This window comes from Ctenopharyngodon idella, chromosome 11 (genome assembly GCF_019924925.1).
Source record: "Ctenopharyngodon idella isolate HZGC_01 chromosome 11, HZGC01, whole genome shotgun sequence".
In the NCBI taxonomy this organism is placed as follows: domain Eukaryota; kingdom Metazoa; phylum Chordata; class Actinopteri; order Cypriniformes; family Xenocyprididae; genus Ctenopharyngodon; species Ctenopharyngodon idella.
Genome location: NC_067230.1, coordinates 438,770 through 461,040, shown reverse-complemented (window position 1 = coordinate 461,040; position 22,271 = coordinate 438,770). Strand labels below are relative to the sequence as shown.

At 36.9% G+C, this 22,271-nt stretch overlaps 1 protein-coding gene across 1 annotated transcript in view; it reads left to right on the top strand.

Moving 5' to 3' along the window:
* gdf11 (growth differentiation factor 11) overlaps positions 1–22,271 on the top strand; it is an 82,256-nt gene that overhangs the window by 1,336 nt on the left and 58,649 nt on the right. The window contains exon 2 of the mRNA XM_051913484.1: positions 3–282. Coding sequence (XP_051769444.1) covers positions 3–282 — 280 coding nt within the window. The remainder of the gene's footprint in view (positions 1–2; positions 283–22,271) is intronic.

The following is a 22,271-nucleotide window of genomic DNA, read 5'->3' as shown; positions in this document are numbered from 1 at the left end:
AGGATGTGGACTCTCCTGAGTGTTCCGCGTGCGTTTGGAGAGAACAGAGTAAAGTCTTACGGCTGGAAACAATCAAATCACAAATCCTTAGCAAACTGCGCTTAAAGCAAGCGCCCAACATTAGCAGAGAGGTGGTAAATCAGCTTCTTCCCAAAGCACCTCCGCTGCAACAGCTCCTGGACCATCATGACTTCCAGGGGGACGCATCCTCCCTAGAGGATTTCATGGACGCCGATGAGTATCACGCCACCACCGAGTCTGTCATCACCATGGCTTCAGAGCGTGAGTTACAAAACTTTTCTAATTTGTTCAGTTGTTAATAAGTTATACCACTCAAGCTAATGATCGTTTAATGGAAAGCACCCTCACCCTCAGTGTTCTTTGCTTCCTTCAAACGCATTTACGCAACTATTTAAAAGTAGTGTCAAAGAAAGCATGCATTAATAAAAAATAAAATAAAATACAATGCACAAAAGTAGCTATGTCTAAATATTTTTAGTATTTTATTATTTATAAAAAAGATTTTTACACATTAGCCTACAATGATAAACGTAATCTATGAGTGACCGCTAATCATTTATATTTTAAAAAGCTGTCTTCACTTGGTTGGGCCCGTGTAATAATTCAGTAATGACAATGTAATTTAAGACATGACAGGCAGATGCGCTGAATGTGGCTTCGAACACATTATACTAGCCTATGTTAAAAATAACGAGCAGTATTTCAGCAGATGATTAATTAGAAAGTTGAATTAATATAAATGATGCGGTTTAAAAGCAGTTGTGTCAAAACCGCTATGCACAAGCAGGTTTTCGCCGTTAGACTCTGCTAGAAAAAAAATGTCCCCAAATACTATTGTTTCCCCTAAAGAAGCAGCAGTGCCTTACGACTGCACTTGCCTTTTAAATGTGAAGTTTATAGGCATAGCCCGTTTTTTTCACCTCACTGGGGACACAAAGCCCGTGGAGGAGTTTGGGTCGAGGGGAGTGTGTGACCTTTCCGCTGAGAATAGCCGGGGTTCAACAACATTTACACACATAATGTATTCCGCACAAGGCAGATGAAAAGCCGAGCAAATAATCCGTTTTTTTTCTGACCAGAGTGAACAAAGATAGGTTTGTGTTCCCCTAACTAACCTCTGCGTTGATTGTCACACAGCCCACGTTCCCGCTAGCACAATGAACACGCTTGACATTCAGGGGACGAATCACATAAATGATCATTTAACGGCTGCAAAGCTCATGGATGCCTTTTATAAATAGCTTTTTGTTGTCCGAGATTATTGTTGTAGCGGTGCAATATATGAGAGCAGCATGAAAAACTGACTTATTAGTCACTTACACCAGGATGGTTCAACGAGTGCATTTGCGCATATATTTAACAGCAACTTTTTAAAATTTTAACATACATTTTAAGGTCTTATATACGTTTATTGTAGTTCCAGTCATCTTTCTGTTCTTTTTGTTTTGCATCCTGTTTCAAAAAGACATTTTTCGTTTATCCAGTGGGTTCTTATTGGATATTGTAGTGCAGTCTTTAACAGTAGCCTTGTTGTGTTGGAATAATGTCTACTGACGAATTCAAGGAAATCTCAATAGGAGCTATTAGAGTTATAAAGTATTTAAAATTCCTTTTACCTTTCAACTTATTTTGATGTCCTACAGAGATTATACATTTCTAATCATAATAGTTATATTTAGAATTATGTCATCTTTAAAAAGAAGATTGTTATTGACTAGAAAAAATGAGTAGAATTTCTAAAATATACTTTAATCATTTTAATTACTCAAAATGATTGGATGAGTAGGATGTGAATGGAAAATACCAAAATATTTGTTTTCACTTTGTATTTGTTAAAGGTTAAATTAAATATCATACAAGTTAAACCATTACTTTAATCTTCCCAGTTTTGAATTTACAATTTTGCTTTTTGCAGTTTTTTTTCTTTTGCAGTTTATCTTTACTTCTCCTTTTTTCATTATTTTTCAGCAATCTTTGTTTCTTCTGCTTCCCTCTACCATCATTGTATTTTTGATCGTCTCCCATTCACTTTGCTTAAAACATGCACTCAAACCACCAAAAAATAAGTGATTAATAAAATAGTCCATATGAAGATCAAATTTACAATATTCATTTGTGAAATAGCCACGGTACTCAAAACATTGCTGCTCTATTAAGTTAAACAGAAAGTGCCATGTATTAAAATAAGATTTTCCCACTGTTACCAGCTTATATTTTAGGTGTCAGATATTGTGGTGGATATTGTGTTTAGATGTTGCACAGGTAGGTTTTGCTCTGCCTCTGTTCTAAATTTGACTGTGTACAGGCATTTGTCACCTGTCTATATAGACCAGAACTTCCTCCCTTGTCAGTGTGCTTTCTTAACAGTCAGTGGTTTTTGTTTTTTGTCAGTAATTTGTCGGCTTACACCCTCAACCCCCCTCCCACACAATCACCCACCTCACTCACCAACCTCCCTTCGACACTGATTTCACTGACTTGTTTAACTTATTGCAGTGTGCTAGAATACATTTCCGAACAGTGGTCACTATACTCTGCTAATGGCTTAGATGTTATAAAAGGATGACCAGAGAAATAAAATTTAAATTTCCATAACTTCTGTTTTTGTTCCTCAAAAATTTTACTCTGTAGTACACTCCCAAAGAAACACATTCATCAAGTCAGAGAGGAAAAGGCCTCCTATTGACAAGAAGGGTCAGAGAGTTCACAGCAATGTGATATATTGGATGAGGAGCCAATTAACCTCTTCAGGTCTTTTTCTTTGACCGCAAAAGAGAACTAGTAGATTAAACACTACTACCCCCACCTAAAATGTCAAATAGAATGGGTAGGAGATTAAACAACACTACCAAATGCTGCCTCCCCCACCTAAAATGTCTCATTCGCTCTCACACACAAAGTCACATACAGACTTATATACACACACATTCAAAAACACTAACCCACTAACCACTCCCAACTAGAAAAAAAAAAAAACCCAAAGGTCTTTTATTGTGTTGACCCTATAAAAGGGTAATTTCCTGAAGGTGCAGGAACCATAAACATTAGGAGAGAGAATGCTAAAAAGACAAGACGGTTGTCCGACCATCCTCTGATCAATGGGAAGTGTGTGGGAAGTTTTTTAGTATTAATTAACCGTGTGAACACCTGTGTCTGAGACTACTTTTCCTGTTCATCTGAGAGGATGAAAGAGGAATAGAATAAAGGAAGAAAGCAAGCTCATGTTGAAAACTTTTCCTTTCCTGTTTTGTAAACATTACATAAAAAGTGAAGTTAAAGTGCTGTAGAAATAACACTACATGTAGTCCATTTTTGGGGGGCTAATAAACATTCAATGGAACTGAAGTCCATTATACCCTGGGTACAATTTCACTGCTCTCTCAAGAATGCCTCTCTTTCTTTCATTCATTCTCTTTCCTCTTCCCACGGTTCAATGCTTCTACTCCCCTACTGGAGCAATTCCAGACCCAGACAAGCAGGTACTGAAGTCATCACAAGTGACAAATAAAACTGTATATTGAACATAATAAATACAGCTCCTTAAAGTAAAAAAATGTTATACATATATTATTGACAACTCAAAACTTGTGTAGTATTATGTAGCAAAATTAAAATATTTAAGGACTATGTTGTAAAGGTCTGCTTAGAGTCAGAAATGTAATGCCTGAGTGAGTATAATCTCAGTATATCAATCTCATGCTGTATCTGTTTTTCCATCAGTAAAACTACATTAAAAGATAAGATTTAAAGGTTGCACACAGAACATAATACACCTGAATGTGGTATATCATTTGATGGTGACGAAATTGAGGCACTATTACATTGACATTTTGAGAAATGCTTTTGCTATATATTTCACTATACATCTCTCTTGCCTTAGGATTGTAGAGAAGAAGGAACTGTCTGATAATTTGCAACTAGCAATCATAGTCCACCAGAGAGTATCCATAAACTGCAGACTTTCCAGGAATGTGTTTAAATATGCGGTTAAATAGTAAATACTAAAAATAAAAATTTAAGCTGTTATTAGCAGTCTACTTGGGAATTTATAAAACACTCAGCCTCTTTTAAAGAAACCAAGATCTTGGATCAAGATCATGGCTATGAGCCTGTGGTAAAGAATCTAAATTTCTTACCTCTCACTAATAGAGTGAATAATTAATCAAGGTAGACAGATGACAGGCAATGGAGGGAAACTGTTAGAAGGAAACGACTGAACACGTTGACATTTTTGAGTACTAACGTGGATGAGTTATGCAAATTAATAAAAAACAGGAAAGTAATCAAGCACAAAAACCCATCTGGCTTATCCTTATCAACCATTATGAGCCCAGCAGAAAGATATTAAGAACTCATATTGCTGCAGTAAAGCAATGTTTCACTCCCGCACTCCCATTAAATGAGGTAAAGTCAGTTTACCTATGCTTTTAGACTACTTAAATATTTGTATAATATTTTGGACAGACAGTAAAATATATTTTTATTAATATTGTTCTATAATCAACATCAATTAATAGTTTATTATTTCTCCATTGTTTTCTGCATTGTTCCCAATTTTCAAATGCTTTTTTTTTGCTTCAATCAAAGTTTATAATTTTGTGATTCATCTCCTTTCTGGGCAGCGTTTCCCAAAAGCATCGTAAGCCTAAGTTTATCGTAGCTCCATTGGTGGCAGTGGTTCTACGATCAACTTAGGCTTACGATGCTTTTGTTAAACACAGCCCTGGATGGTTTGGTTTGTGGCTTATAACACTCTAACAAAGACTTTTTAAAAATCCTTATGGGAAAAAATGAATGGGAAAAATACTGTTGCAGCTGGGCACTGTTGCACTCTACTGGTGCCAGAGGTTTATGTGTGTGAAACAATGTGGTATTAGAAGTAATGACCAGCTGTTTAGCAATGAACAACCAATCATAAACTGAACAACACTTGCACCATTAAATAATAATGCACTTTGTACAGTCACAGAAACTTTAACATGCTCTATTTCATTTCAGCATTTGAGTGAAAAATAAAAATATCAAACAGTGATGAACATGTATTAATTGAATTGAATGCCTATAAACAGGCTGTGTGCTTTGTTCATCCAGTCAGTGATACCGACATGCATAGATATATGCAAATGCCTGAACTCATTAGTTTTCGTGAGTATTCTTACTTAAAGTGTGGTTCTACCACGCATACATTTACTTACATTTTCTCACACACTGAAACGTACAATATTGACGTATTGACAGCACTAAAGCGTAAATTATTTACCTATGAACAACTTTTAGACATACAAATATGTACAAATCTTTATTTATCAATATTAAAATTGTGGTATTAATATATTAATTCTATTTCATTCAATTGTCATATCAATGACATTATGTTTTCAGTCGCATTTATTAAACAGTTTACTCATCTACTTTATATGAAATGATAACTTTTGCTCTGTTCTGTGACTTCTTCTGCAAACTCGTTTCAAAAGATTACATAATGTTCCACAAGATCACACTTTAAACCCTTAAAATGAATAGCATTTCTGTAATTGTTTACAGTTTTTCTCGATTGCTAACACACAATTCATAAAACAATTCACCATTTTCTCACAACTATAAACAATCTCATAACTACACACCAACTTGTACAAACCTCAAATTTCAAATCAAATATTATTATTCACTTCTGTCAAAATCAAACTTTGACCTCAGATGACACACAAAACCTGCAAATGCACAGACTACTTTCCTGCCCAGTGAACACTAGTGAGATCAATTCATAACACTGTAACAAAATAGGATTCAAGAATAATTTGGCAGCTCAGTGTCTATTACAGTATACAACATAAATGAAAGAGTGCAGATAGAATAAAATGCAACAAGCTTTAGGAAAATTTAGTTTCATTTCACCACTGTAAAGTGATCTTAGATTAAAGTAGATTAAGTAGTTGATCTCACAGTTAGTGTTTTAAACATTTTAACATTTATTCCAAAATAACTAAAGGCAGTAAAAATTTAACCCTTTATGATATCAGTGAGAAAAAAATTATTTGTGGTGTTTTTCCTGCTTAAAGGTGAGTTAAGCCTTCATTGCTCCTGCTCCAAAACTCACCCTCCAATCCTAACCACCCTGCTCCGAGTCGGTCTCTAATTCCGGCCCGATTGCTGCTGGCAAGTGGGGCGAGTGCACTAACAATGACACTAAACATCGCATTCTCTAGTGGTTGTCAGTGCGCAGTGGTTTACCTGCACAACTCTCACTAGCTGGCCTCTGTTACACACGCAATGCGAGAGTGGATGACTGTTTATCACAGCTGACGTGCAACAAAATGCTTCACAAAAAATAAAGCGCAGATGATGGACGAACGACAAGGAAGCACAAAAAATAAACGCACAGTACACAAGAGTAAATCGGGCATTCCTGCTTAGCTTTTCTAATATTAATGCGGGTCCTAAAGCGCTTGCCCAGTCATAAACCTTCATTCCAGTGATATTCATTTGAGCTCTTTTGTATTGTGTCTCATCTCTCTTTTTGCAGTTTTTCTTCAAATCTCCCTCTTGCTCGTTCTGTCTCCTTGACCGCCATACGCCCCCTAATGCTGATTGGCTACGCGTTTGTTGTTGGTGTCGGCCCGACTAACTTCCAAACAGTGTTTTTGAAATATGACTTGACCCACCTTTAAAATTAGACACTATAACAATATAAACATTTTCATTCATTTTTAATTAATTTATTTTTTTTAAAAGTTAATTTATTAAAAACAAACTGAAATAGACTATGTTGCCTGGAGGTTAAACAATATACTTTATTTCTGTATTGATTTTCAGCTGTTCTTTTTAATAGTCAACTTATTTCGGATCATCAGTCATACTCGGTAAACACTCTCACAGACACGAAGATGTATCTTTAATGTCACAAAGCTGATTACTCACTAAACCCCCCACAGTCATCATGTTTTCAGGCGATTTCAAGTTTGATTTTGACGTGACATAAAGCAGTGATATTTAAGTGGGTGAGCTGTTTACTTTTTAATTAGTCTTCCCACTGACGCCATCATTTTGTTCATTCAAACTGATGTGCGGAACACACACGTAAACAAGAGACACTTTAGAAAAACAAGTGACTTTAGACTTTTTATTGTCACATTTTATAATATTTGCTTTGCTTTATTTTTGTAATATGGATATTTTCTCATCCTAATTTTTTGAGGAGGCACTGCCTCCCTGCCTCCCTTGCTTCCTTAGAGGAAACGCCCCTGGTGCAATTTGAGTTTACATAGTGACACTTGAGTTAATTATACTATGTTTGTGTTTTCTGAATGAGAACATAATTAAACCACTGTAAAATAAGGGCATTTTTGTATAGATGTTTGCAGAAATCATTAAGAAAATTGGAATATGTGTGAAAACAAGTGAAACGTGTTTATAGTTTTGAGAAATGTGCCTTTGTTTTGAGAACTGACTAAATGGTCTGGGAAATTGTGCCAAATGAATCAATTATAGTGTGTTAGCAATTGAGAAAAACCGTAATCATTGTTTATCATGTAATATTTATTTTGTTTGCCGTGGGACACAAAGGCATTTTCTCAGTATAGTCCAATGTTGTGACTGACAAAAGGACCATAAAATACGCCAAAAAGAAGCAACATAAATTGACAAAAGTAATCAATTTTATTTCTGCGCTGTAATCCACATCTTTAGAATCCGACTTTATTTGACCATCTTCATCTCCATTCTCAGCAACGACCACAAACGTCAAATTCTGCGCTCGTTACAAATTCAAAAATTGACGCCCCAGGAAGCTTTACAACACGTTTTACGCCAGTGATATCAAACGCTCATTGGCTCTCACCTGCTTTGTCGCAGATTGCAACGTGCCGTGTTTTGGGTGATGTGCGTTTGAATGAGAAATGTGTGATTTCACAGAGTGGATCAGGATAAGATTTTCAGCCGTTAATAACTTAACTTCTGCTCTGTATTGCATACAAAAATATTTTATTCCGCCAGAGAGGACTTCGACTGCAACATATTATCATTTGAACTACTTTTGGTACTGCTTTTGACATTTTTGCAATAAATAAATTATTGTGATTCAACTTGTCTGTCTGTTATGTTTTTCTTCATAACTAAATATTTTAAAGAAATGGTTATGGGTAGGTTTAGAGGTAGGAGTGGGATTAGAGGCTGAAAATATCTTTTTAATGCTATACTGTTACTAAAAGTGTCATTTTCCTACACATTTCTGTCCATTACATTTTATATATTCTTTTTATATAAAATGGTTATGTTTAGGTTTAGGGGTAGGGTTAAGGGATCTACAATTTATCTATAAAATGGTAAAAGGGCAATTAGACAAATATCTTTATGATTTAAAAGATTTGTAAATATTTTTCTTTAACTGTAAATATGTCATAATGTTTATGTTTAAATGTTGTCAGTACGCCCATATTGTATGTTTCAGCATCTATCCAAATGTACAAACATTTACGTTTTACACCTGAAAATGTTACATATTGATACATACAATGAGACCATGCTGGCAAATAAGAACGTTATACCGAATCTATAAAGCAAACCCTGGATAAACCAAGGATTTACAGTGAGCTGTGGAAAACCATTTTAAGTGTGAAAAGCAAGTTTAAGAATTTCTCATTCCATTATTCTGTTCATGAAGAACCACTTAATAAACAGCTGCCAGAGAAATGTGAATAGCAACTATTATTATTATTGTTGTTGTTATTATAAAAAAAACATTTTATGGCTGAGGTAATTCAACAATGCTGAGCATATCTTTTAAGTAATATCAGCAAAATATGCACCATCACATATGGGATATACAGACAGAATACAAGGAGCACAGAGGTCAGAAGATGCCCCCTTTTTCATTGTCAGTCATCTCATTTTCGGTGCCAAAAAGAAAAATAATGTCAGCAAACATGAATATAAATTAATTCATTTCATGAATTATTTATTTGGACAGATTGCCATTTAAAATTAGGCCACAACAATGATCTGTGAGCCAAAGGGGAACCAAAAAGGTTATGGCTCAGATGTTCTTTTTTGAGATGGAAACTGAAATCGAGGCACACATACAAATGTGACAGCTTTAGACTTATCAGTTAATTCATTTTTAGATTATTTAGAGTTATGCATAAAAAATGTATTAATGTCCTGTCAAAAAAGTAAATGTGAACAAACTATATTATTTCTACATTTGTGAGTAAACAAAATTGACAGGATTTAATAGATTGTATGTGTTTTTATTGATAAAGTTGCAGAATAATAATAATAAAAAATGTTTGTGGGCATATTTTAATGGTTTTTTTTTTTTTTTATGTCAACACTAAATACATCTAGGTTATAGTATGGCACCATATTGCTCAGATGGCTCAGTTTAATAAATCATTCCAATAAATCAAAGTTAACACCTGAAACTAAACGTAGCTGTTGTATACAAGTGCACTTTTTTTTTTTTTTTTTTTTTTTTTTTTTTTTTTACTTTAAAGCTGCTTTTAAGTAATAGACATAGTAAAAAGTACTGTACAAAATAGAACTGACTACTGTTGTATGTGATGGTTAGGGAAATGGTTATAGTTAAGGGAATCTATAGTCTACTCAGTGCTCTTACCATTTTTATTGTGACAAATCTGCAAGATTTGCATAGAGTTTTGGAGCCTATGGATCAGCCATCTGTCAAGATATTGTCTGTTTATACTGCTGTTGTGGATTTGATTTTTGAATTTCAGAAATTGTCCTGTATCAAGCTATCCCCCCCACCCCCCCGAGTCTGCATGAGCGTGATCAATAGCAAGCTCATATCTGCACTTTTTTTTGCGTTTTATTATTGTTCGTTTAATGTATACAATGGGCACTTTTACACTTTTAGTACACTAGCTAAATACCCCATTATTATGGGGAGCATGTACGACATGCTTTTGTTCAGCGTGGGGGGCTGCGCTGCTAAAACTGTGATAGGAGTCTTGTGCCTGGCTCTGTCCCCCAGGAGCATTCTGAATGAGGGTGTCACTTGCGGTCTGTACCCCCCATTTTCCCAACACACACCATTCCTCTGTCCCATGTCCTCCCCCACTTCTGCTCTCCGATCTCCTGGGATAAGGGGGCCAAACAAAGAAGGAGTGAGGCGGCATAGGCTGGGATGGTGGGGTGGGGAGCTCTGTGGCCCCTGTCTTATTAGAAGGGTCGTGAATGTGTCAGAATGATTAATTTGCAGAGGTGCACAGGGATACCCTTGAGCCACATTTATCCAGAGTCTGAGCTCTCTAGCACACACATCCCCTGATGTGTTTAGTTGATATTTGGAAAATTAAGAAAAGAAAATGTGAATATAATGCATGTAAATTACAAAATGTATAAAGATTTTGACCTAGCTATAACACTCAATAACAACAACAACAGGTGATAACATTACAGAATTTTAAACAAAAGTCTAACATACAATCATTTAAACATTAAGATCTGGGCCCGTATGTATAAAACTTCTCAGAAATGCTCTTAAGAATAGTCTTAAGTTTGGACTTAAGTGTCAAAAAATTCTTAGTAAAGAGTAGGCCTTTTCTAAGAGTAGGAGACTTTTATAAAGAAGCTAAAAGCTTCTTTTAGTAAAGTATAAGACTGATTCTTAAGTGATGACTAAAGTCGCACTTAAGTGTTGTGAACTAAGGACTACAATGATGCCAACTCAAAATGGCCGCCCTCAACCTCTGAATCAGCCAATAGCGAGTCTGCAAGGGTGAAGTCACAGCGGCACAACACCAATAATTTAATGTTATTATATTAAAAAAAAAAAAATCATTGAAAAAGACACTGAAACGTTTTAATATTTTAATTTATTTTTTAAAATAGCTTTGCATTGTGCAAAATTATCACAAATTAGTATTGATGGTGTGGAATCTTTTCTATTGATATATGTCTCCTCATTTACAGTTAGAGCAATGATGTGAACATGAGTTCCATCAATGGCTCCAGCAATTCCAGGGAAGTCCACTATCAACATAAAAGTGGCTTGCTTTTGCCGCATGGTTTGATTGTCAGTCAAACAGTCAATGAACTGCCATAGAGTTGTGGCCAAATGTGATGTCCAGCCATATGAACATTGACATTGTCATCTTCAACCTTAATTCAAATATTTTTAAAAATGTGTTAAAAGATGTAAGCAAATTATTTTTGGCCAGGCTGTTATGCAAAGTAATTATGAATACATGCAAAAACTTTGCACATCAATTTTGGCCACTATGTTTGGTGTGGTAAGTTTACACAATACTAAAGAGCTCAAAAGAATATCACTGCAATGAAGGGTTATGACTGGGCAAGATCTTTAGGACTGTGTTTATATTAGAAAAGCTTTCCAGCGCTGGAGAGAGCTAAGCAGGAAACAGACACGGAGGCTGCTTTGATTCCTTCTCATGTAAATAACACTAGGTTTTGTTTGTCTGGAGCTGCTGTTCTGTTGGCGATTAACAACAGACTCTTGTTTGTATTTACTCTTGTGTACTGTACGTTAATTTTTTGTGCTTCCTTGTCGTTCGTTCATCATCTGCGCTTTATTTTTCGTGAAGCATTTTGTTGCGCGTCAGCTGTGATAAACAGACATCCACTTTCGTATTGCACACAGCAAATTAAATGTATTAAAATGCATTAAACATATTGATTATTGTTTAAGTAATATTTATTAAATTTATTACATTTATTTAAAGTTATTACATTTCTTATTAGATCAGTTACAAATAGAATTGACAATCAAGTTTATATCATTTTATCAACTCCATGTCATCATATAACTCCAGTACATCATATCTTCATTGGAAAGCGCGTGTCTCCTCTTCTTTGCTACCATCTTGTTACTCTTAACTAGGTTAAGAGACCTCTACAGCTCTCTTAAATAATTTAGGAGCTAAGACCTTGTCTTGACACTTAGGAACCTTTATGAATCATACTTATTCTTAAGTCTAAGAATAAGAGTAAAATTACGTCATTCTTAGAATTTTGACACACTTAAGACTAAAATTTTACTCTGAGCAGCTTTATACATACGGGCCCTGTACTTTGTGTCAGTTTTCTTTACAATTTCACATGACATATAACTCAAGAATAATCTAATTGTTCAACTGGAATAGTTTTAAATTGAACAAATACACATCAAGCATTGCCTGCAAAAGAAAAGCCTCATATTAAGTGTAAATTAAAGTCCAAAATCTCTGAATTGTTTTTATCCCCTCCCCCATCCACCATTCAGTAATAGAAACCAGAGAACTAATTGTCATTCTTTATAATGCTTTTTTGTTTTTAGTTTCCACCCTGAACATCAGCCTTTACCATCAAACTATCTGTAATCAATATATATCAAAATACAGTTTACCAACTACGATTGGAGCTTTAATAGATCAGAAGGCAATGTAGATATCCTTAATGGGATAGCAATCTTCAGGGCTTAACTCTAACCCCCTGACCACTGGGGTGTGTGTGAATAATCCAAAGAGACAGGCAGTATTGTACGTTTGCTATGGTCTCTGTCACTCTTTTGACAGAATTTCTGAACTTGTTTCTAAGAGCTTATAGCAAGGTCTGTGAAAAGTATGATTTTCAAAAAGCTGCCAGAATCATTGAAAACTACAAACACATTAAGAGAAATATAACACATATTGAACTGGCTGAAGATGAATAAAAAACTATTATCTGTAAAGCTGCTTATAGCTTAATTGAACTTGTTTCAAAATTGAACTCAGTTATTACACTGAACTGAACCAACACTGAACTGACTTAAGTAATGACTCTATAGTCTTTATAGAGCTGCTTTACAGCAGAATTTTAATCTCATATTTGATAAAGTTCCCACAATACCTCAATATTTATTGAAGAGTAGAATTTACATGCTACTCATTTCTTCTTTTTGACAGTGGAAAATGTGTCCTTTTTTTGAAACTTGCATATCAGTCTTCTTGTCAGGTTGACGAAGGAGAACAATATCCAAATATACAAAGTTTAATAATTCCAAATGGGTAGACAGGTAAAAGTAACACAACATATCATAACAGTGATCGGACAATGAACTGAACTGAAACAGGAACTGATATACAAACAGGGAGATTAACAATAGACGTGCAGCTGTGATGGTGGATAGTGTCCATGATGATAGATGAATGTGCGCAGGTGAGGAACAGGAGGGATGCTGGGAAATGGAGTGCTAGTGCTGGAGACTGCGTGACAGTACATCCCTCTCTGGCGAGGCGCATCCTCGCGCCGTAACAGAACATCCACGGGGAGGGCCGGAGGGGTTTCCGGAGGCGGGTGAGGTGATGGTGATGAAAGACAGGTGAAAGGCTGAGGAGATGTGAAGGTGGTGTTTGGACGACAATCCCCTGGTGGTGATTGAGAAGACGGACCGCTGGCACAGACCCAGAGCTCCCCAGTGCTGACAGCCCACGGCGAAGACGAGGGGGGGAGGAGTTTAGGTGGTGACGTGGCTGACGGCAGCTGGGGGACGACTGACGGAGGCATGGCCGATGGATCCACCGGCGCAGACGGAGAGGCGATGGAGATGAGCGACATCGCTGGTACTGGAGACTCAGGCAATGTCGCGGCGACGACCGTCGAAGGCGTAGCCAGAGTACCCGAGGGCTGAGGTGGATCCGGCGTGACAGAGGACAGAGGCGACACAGAGGGGAAGGAGGAACCTGCTGAAGTCTTAGGGGGGAAGGGACGGAGTGCAGTGGACGGACCGCAAGTCCGTGACGGAAGTGGTGTGACGATTGACCAAGGGGGAGCCGGCAGGACGAGGGAACCCGGAGAAGCCGTAGGTGGGAGGAGCCCCGACAGAGCCGACAGGTCGACAGGCCGAGATGGAACAAGGATCTCAGAGGCCGGAGGTGGAGCCGCAGGATCCTCACGTGATGGTGCTGCAGGTGGACACACGACCTGTGGCTCGACGTCAGAGCGGGGCTCCCACGGAGACGGCGCAGGGCTGTGGACTTCCAGCAGCGGCATGGTTGGAGGACTGGCTAAGCTCTGGGGTGATGGAGGTGGTGAAGATATCTACGGCGTAACAGTGAGTAATATGCAGTCTTTACAGTCACCTATACCATTCAGAAACGATGATGAAGATGAAGATGCTGGGTGGGAAAGGGTGGGAGATGGAACTTCCTTGATCAGCCAGTCCTCATCCTCCGATGTCGTGACTCTCCAAACACCGAATGACAGCTTCTCTCCAGTTAAGTCCGGTGGTGTCTGGTAGGTCGAGACGTTGATGGAATGTAGCCCCGATCCAGAACAGGGTCTTTAGGGTCTCGTCATCCAGGGAGCTGGTGACGGCCAAACAGATAAAGTCTTTGGAAAACGAAAAAAGGTTTTGGCTCTCCTATACCAGGACGAGCATTATTGCCCTCTCATCCTTTTCGGGCGGTCCGATCATCTGTCAGGTTGCGTACAAAGGAAGACAAAGGAGAACAGGTCAATATCCAAATATACGAAGTTTAATAATTCCAAACGAGTAGACAGGTAAAAGTAACAACATATCATAACGGTGATCGGACAATGAACTGAACTGAAACAGGAACTGATGTAGAAACAGGGAGATTAACAAAAGATGTGCAGCTGTGATGGTGGTTAGTGTCCATGGTGATAGATGAATGTGCGCAGATGAGGAACAGGAGGGATGCTGGGAAATGGAGTGCTAGTGCTGGTGACTGCATGACACTTCTCTTCTCTGTTGCAGATGAAGCTGTTCAGTTAATGAAGCTGCCAGCTGAGAACCATTGATAAGTCAATTTCTCAGACTAGGTACTCTCGTGTAGTATCTAGATGTTGTTGTGATCTGTGCTATTCACTTTCTTTCTTTTTTTTTTCTATCTTGGTTAGATCCAGATTGTTTCTTTTGAGACAGGAGTGACATAGCCTTCATTTCTCAAAAGTAGAGAGATGTGTCATTTTTAAAACCAAAATTTAACTTGAAACTTGTACTTTGGTAACTGGAATTGTCATTTCTACACTTTATTAAGCAGCAAGACTATTTTAATGGTGTTAAAAAAAATAAATCAGTATATTAGAATTTTTTCTTAAGGATTATGTAACACAAGGATTTTTTTTTTTTTTTTTTTTTTTTTTTTAGAAGACTGAAGTACTGGCAATATTTTGAACGCATTTTTGACAAATTAAATGCTACTTCAGTTTTCTTTCAAAAAATAACTTAGTTCTAAACCTTTGAATGCTCCCTGTAACTTCATTTAAAATAGGAGAAACTGCATAGGAGCAATTTGTAACATTGAACAATACTTTTTTTTTTCAGTCACAAATAAGCTGATGACATTTCAACTGATTTTCAACCAAAATGAAAATGGTCACCTTGGAATTATAAAGTTCTATCTGACATTTTTTGTCAAAATTGACTTATTTACATATTCTTATCCACAACTTATTTACATTATGTGATTTTTTAAAAAGCTGTGTACATTTTAGGACCCATTTCACAGTTTGTATGCTTTTTTGCAGTTATCCTTGGGAGTTTTCTCACCTCTTTCAAGACTGTTCATTGTGTTCTTAGAGTGATTTTTGCAGAATGTCTGCTTTTAAAGAGAATAGCAACAGTCTAGAATTTTCCACGTTTTATAAAATGTATAGTTCTGGTTTTTGGCTATAAGTGGCTGAGCTGTGTTCAAAACTGTTGTAAAAAAAAAAAGCTCTATAAACACACCTGTGTCATAACTTCATCAGTACTACTGTATGTGGTGCTTGGCAGCTATTCTGCTAAACATTCCTGCAAAACTACATTGTTTGGTGTAAGGATTTTGAGGGTGGGTTTATTTTATAAAACTGTACAGGACTTGTTCTTACTTCCCTGGCATGAAATTGAAAAATGAATGACTAAAATATGGATAATTGAACTAAGAAAATATATCATAATATGATTATATCAAGATAATATCACATGTATATAACAATACATTTAACACAGACATTGCATCATTGCAAAGAAAGATAATATGTGGACGAGTGACACAGAGCTGGGCCCTGTCCCAAATGAAACCCTAATCACTCACGGTCTTCCTACGGAGTCTGCACTTTTGTGACAAATTGCTGCTTTTACTGTCAGGAAGAAGTCTGATGCGGAGCCAGCTCATTATTGGCTGGCTCCTGCGTCAGCATTACACGCATGCATCATGCTGCTCATGTTAACAGCATTGCCCATTACTGAGTCTGCGTTCAGACGTAAACACAGAAGCGCTGCACTGCTTTCACTGTGTCAACTGTGTACGAGACTGACAAGGTAGAGAAGAAATTGTTGAATAAAATCTTATTTTATTTATTATTATTATTTATTTTATTTATTATTTAATATTATTATATTTTTGTTTTGTTTTTGCGCACAAAAAGTATTCTTGTCGCTTCATAACATTAAGGTTGAACCACTGTAGTCACGATGACTATTTCAACGATGTCTTTAATGTTTTTCTGGACTTTGAATGACAGGTAATTACGTTGCTTTCTATGGGGGATAAAAAAAAAAAAACCTTGGATTTCATCAAAAATATCTTAATTTGTGTTCCAAAGATGAATGAAGGTCTTACAGGTTTGGAAGAACATGAGGGTGAGTACTTAATGACAGAAATTTCATTTATGGGTGAACTAACCTTTTAAGGGTTTTATTTAGTGTACAATGTCCAAACCTTAATCTCGTCATCACTATTTCTTCTCTCCAGCTCCCACTTCCCTTCTTATCTCCTTTCTTTGAATTTGATATAACTGTCTCATCAACACACTCTTTTGAGGAAGGTTGTGAGCTGCAATGATGCTTTTAACCCTTACACAAAGAAAATATATTTCCATATATTTATGATTGATATTAAATTAAATAATTCTTAATTATTTAATTAAGAATAATATATTGTGTTAATATATTACAATATATTGAATAATAAATAAGGAATTGCCACTTTTCATATGTTGAAAAATATGTTACAATATATTTACTATGTTAAACTAAGGTGTATTCATGTGAGTTACTTTTACACAGTAAATTGGTCAAACTAATTGGTCAAACACAAATTAGTTTAGTTCAAAATAATGTTATTTGGTTATTTACTGATGGTGACATCATCATGCAGTCTAATTCACAGATATCATCCCAAGGTTTATCACTGATCATAAGTGTAGGTCATTGAATGCTTTTAATATTTCACAAATTTAAGGCAATCAGTTTTCACATACTGTAAAAAAAAAATTCTTGCTTCAACATCTAATTTGTGTGTGCTCAATTAGCGTTTGCCCAACTTTACATGAGTGAAATTGAGTGAAAGTAACTCACGTAAATACACATTAGTATAACATAGTAAATATATTGTCACAAATTGTTCAATATATGAAAAGCAGCAATTTCTTATGTATTATTTAATATATTATAATATATTAACACAATATATTATTCTGTATATTTTTCAATATAGTTTAAAGAGCACCTATTATGCCCCTTTTCACAAGATTAAGTATAAGTAGTATAAGTCTCTGGTGTCCCCAGAATGTGTCTGTGAAGTTTCAGTTCAAAATACCCCACAGATAATTTATTATAGCTTGTCAAATTTGCCCCTATTTGAGTGTGAGCAAAAACACGTCATTTTTGTGTGTGTCCCTTTAAATGCAAATGAGCTGCTGTTCCCGGCCCCCTTTCCAGAAGAAAGGTGAAGCTTTAACAGCTCATGCTCTAACAATAGCTTTAGCTGCATTTGTTGTGGAACTGGCTAACAAGCACATCGAATGAAATGGCGATTTGCACAAAAATCATAAAAAATAAACAGTGTGACACTTACTTCTTCTGGAGGTGAAGCTGGATCACAAACAATTGGTACAGATCCATCCTTGAGTAACAACGTTTTAGCAAAGCCTGCCTTGTATTGCCCCCCGGAAAATGACAACACAGGCTCACTGGGAAAATGTACCAGTGTCAATATTTTTGCAAAATGTAAAATACGTGCCAATACGTACATATCACTGCAGTTTCTAACAGAAATTAACCCTAGGCAGTAAAACAGCAAGCACTTTTAATTGTTTTCACACACAATTATGATTACAGGGCCAGATTATGGATTAATAAAGACTTGTTTTCATGTGTCCCAATCGGGCTTATGACCTGTAAAGCTGCCTGAATCATAATCAAGCACTGTTCACTGTTGGCCAGAGGAGAACTGGCCCCCCGACTGAGCCTGGGTAGCGTTTCAGTTATCACTGTAAGTTATCACTGTAAAGCTGCTTTGACACAATCTGCATTGTAAAAAGTGCTATATAAATAAATGTGACTTAATTTGACTAGACTTGGCTCCTTGCAAAATTATTTTTTTATTAACTAGAAAAAGTGTTACAGATGCATCAAAGTACAATGTATAACATCATACATATAACAAACAAAAGTACACTATAAGGGGGCTTAATTTAAATCTACATAAAAATATTGAAAAGTTTACACATTTTCAAAGTTTTAACTGCCTTTTGCTTCATAGATAGAGTAAATATAATGTTAATTTTCTCTCTTGAAAGATATAAAACAGGGTTTTTCGCAAGAAAACTTGCATTTATGAATATGGAATTTTGCCAATAAGAGTATAAAGTTTTTTGGTCCCATGTTATATTAGGTGGCCTTAACTACTATGTACTTGCATCAAAAAACAAGTAGCCTACAGTGTACTTATTGTGTTCATATTGTATTGCAAAACACTTTTGGTTGTATACGGGTAAGGTTAGCGACATTTTTGGTGGTATGGGTAGGCTTAAGGGTGGGTTAAAGTGAAAGGGATGGGTCAACAGTGTAATTATAAATGTAGTTACAGAAATTAATTACAGATGTAATTACATGCAGGTATTTTTTAAAATATAAGTACAATGTAAAAACATTTATGTACACAATATGTGCACTGTATCAAATGATTAACTTAAATGTAAGTACATAGTAGTTAAGGCCACCTAATATAAAGTGGGACCAGTTTTTTTTTATATATATATAAATCTGGCTACGCTTGTCTCTACAGTCCTCCATAAGACCAAATAATACATCTTTCCATAACAGCACAGATTGGTCATCAATATTTTTTTGCCATAAAATCACAAATATTTTGCCAAAATAGTCTTACAACTGGACATGCACTTGACATTTGACTTGACATTTGATATTCAACAGTGCTTTGATCTGCCTGCATTGACACTATTCTTTTAAGAGCTGCTGTGCAGCCAAATAATGTACCAGTTATCAATGTAAAGCTGCTTTGACACAATCTACATTGTAAAAAGCGCTATATAAATAAAGGTGACTTGACTTGACTTGACAGTGCCAAAACAGATGAATCACAGTTTCAGGGCAATTGTCACAGAATGTGCATTTAACATCAATATCACTTTTAAATTTTACAAGGTAATGCTTCACTGGGTAAATCCTATGTATAATTTTAAATGATACCTCTTTGACTTTGTTTATAATTAAATATTAATTAGGTATAAGCCAGACCTTTTTCCAAGCAATATTGTCTGTCAACCGATTCCAATATGAGTAAATATAAGGCAAAGATATAATGTTTCGTTGAAATAATGCTCTTATAGATCTGTTTTTTGAGTTAAGAGAAAAACAAATATCACCTACGTAAGAATTAATTATAGTAGATGGGAACCATTGTTGAATGTTAATTCTTTTCTTATATCTGAACTGCATGCAGACTTTAGAAGATATTGCACAAAAAACTTTTGCATAGTCCCCTGGTGATACAGGAATCTTATAATGTGCCATAAACTCATTATAGGTAAAAAGAAAACCATTTGAATTAAATAATTGATCCACCAATATTATGCCATTATCAATCCTTGCACGATTATGTTATAACCTCAAAACACTTTTTACCATAGTGCATGATTTGTAAATGAATATATTTAAGAGTTTGCATTACTTACCCAGCTCCATATGTTTTACTGATGTAATAAGCTTTCTCTGTAGCTCAGCTGGTACAGAATTGTTCTTGCGATGCGAAGAGCTCGGGTACGAATCCTGAGAAAGACGAGTCACGGTAAAAGAGCTCAAAGACAAGAGTTCAAAAACAAGCTAAAATGCCATGGTTACGGTTGCGTTTTTATGTCACGTTTGCTTTTGTTAACACTATCGGGTAGGTTTAGTGTAGGTGTACGTTATTAAACGTGATGGAGCATTAAGCTTTTAGCGCCACTCACCAGACATTCAATTCAGAACTTCACATTCATCTATTCTGGAAAAAAATTAAACACACTTTTAGTGCCACTCACTGGACATTTCACTTTGAAACTGTCGCGAAACGTCATGGTCGCACACCATAGAAGATTCTGAAGAGCTTTTTGCACTAATGATGGAGAGGAGAAAATAAAGAAAAGATTTGCTCCTTCTTTGTTGTGCATAGTGCAAAACCATGGAGATGTTCAGTCTGCATTTCCATGAGGGTTTGAGGGCTTGTGAAAGTGTCTATGATGGATGGATATGTTCTGTAAGACATGCCTTCTCTGCTCAGGTGCATAGTGAACTCTGTTTAACATCTCATTCAAATTTTGTCAAATTTTATCATTGTAGGGTGGTTGCGTTCACACACTGCCAACACACATTTATGTCCAAACACCATGTAAAAGTGGATTTTGCATAATAGGTGCCCTTTAACAATTTAATATATTGATCATAAATATATGGAAATATATATATTTGCAAAAGGGAAACTCTGTTGGATAACTCTCATATTGAGCATTTTATTAATGTAAGGATTTTTGCTTTCTCCAGATCTTCCCCAAAAGGATTTTTGTTGTAGATGTGCCATTCTCAGCAGCTAACATAGATGCTAATCAGACATGCTATTGCTTTGATGAGAGTGTTAAAACTAAAGCATCTGCTAAATCTCCATGTTCCATGTGAACTTAGAAACATCAGTAAGGTTTGAAGACTCTTCTGGGTATATTTCAGAATCTGAGGTTGGATCCACAAGCTCAAATGATTCTTGTAATTCAGACCAAGTCTGAGAAGAATTGTGGAGTGTGGGCCTATGAGCCACAAACTGGCACCCAGGAATGCTGCAGGTTCAGATCTGGATCCATGGTCTTCTGGGTTAAGTTCACATATGGCCATTGTACAGGTGAACGTCTTGGTTACAAAGGTAACGGAGACGTATGTCAGACAAACTGACGAATAGGAATCTCGCTAGAGAGGCCAATCTACTTTGAGTGTAACTAACACGTGCCAATGCACATTGGCATGCAATTATTTGCAGCAGATGCTCTGCCTCGCAGCATGGGTATATAATGAGCAGCAGGTGCATTGCATCTTTAGGTTTTCGCTGAGGAGCTGAGCAGGTGAGCCAGCCGCGCAGCGGGGTACAGCGACTGTGGTGACGGGACGTACGTACCTTTGTAATTGAGATGTTCCCATTCAGTCGGTCTAGTTTGACGTACGTCAGACAGACCGACAAATAGGAATCCCTACCAAAGCGCCACAGCCGCTGCCCCCTTCCAGTGCCCTGTGCAAGCCTCCTGCTCTCCCTTGCCTAATGGGATGGTGGGACAGGGCTAACACATAGAGTGTCGATCACTGCTGTTCCGCACAACCCACTCAGTGAGACTATTGGATAACACTGGGAAGTGTGCCCTTTCCACTGGGAAAGGAATGCTGCGGAAGCCACATTCTTCCCCAAAGGAGTTATTTGGAGATGTACATATGGGCTAACCCTGTAGGGCTGTACTCAAATAGAAGTTACTGGGGTGACTCTGACCTCATAAGAGGTGGGTTCTCCTAAGGGAAAAACACAGGCTTCCGTTTAGGAGCAACCATGGAAAAATACACATATGGGATCCCTGCAGGAAACACATATGGTACCCAGCCTAAACCCAGTTCTGAAGGATGCAACGAAATATAGGCCTGGCACCAGACGCTCCGCCATGTACGGCTGCCAAGGGTAATGGAGGACTCAACAGGGTCTGCCTTGTCTCTCTGCCTTGTCTCTCTCTGCCTTGTCTCTCTCTGCCTTAACTCTCTGGACAATAAAGCGCCCAAGACGCGCAGCAAGCCGACACTGAGCCGGGCCTCACAGTACTTCTACCCGTTTGAGGAGAGAACACAGGAGGAGACCAGCTTGTCACAAAGGCTATAGAATCTAGTGAACGTGTTAGTTGTCGCCCAGCCTGCAGCTTTACAAATCTCTGTCAGCGAGGCACCACGAGCCAGTGCTCAGGAGGATGCAACGCCTCTCATAGAGTGAACACACAACCTGAGTGGG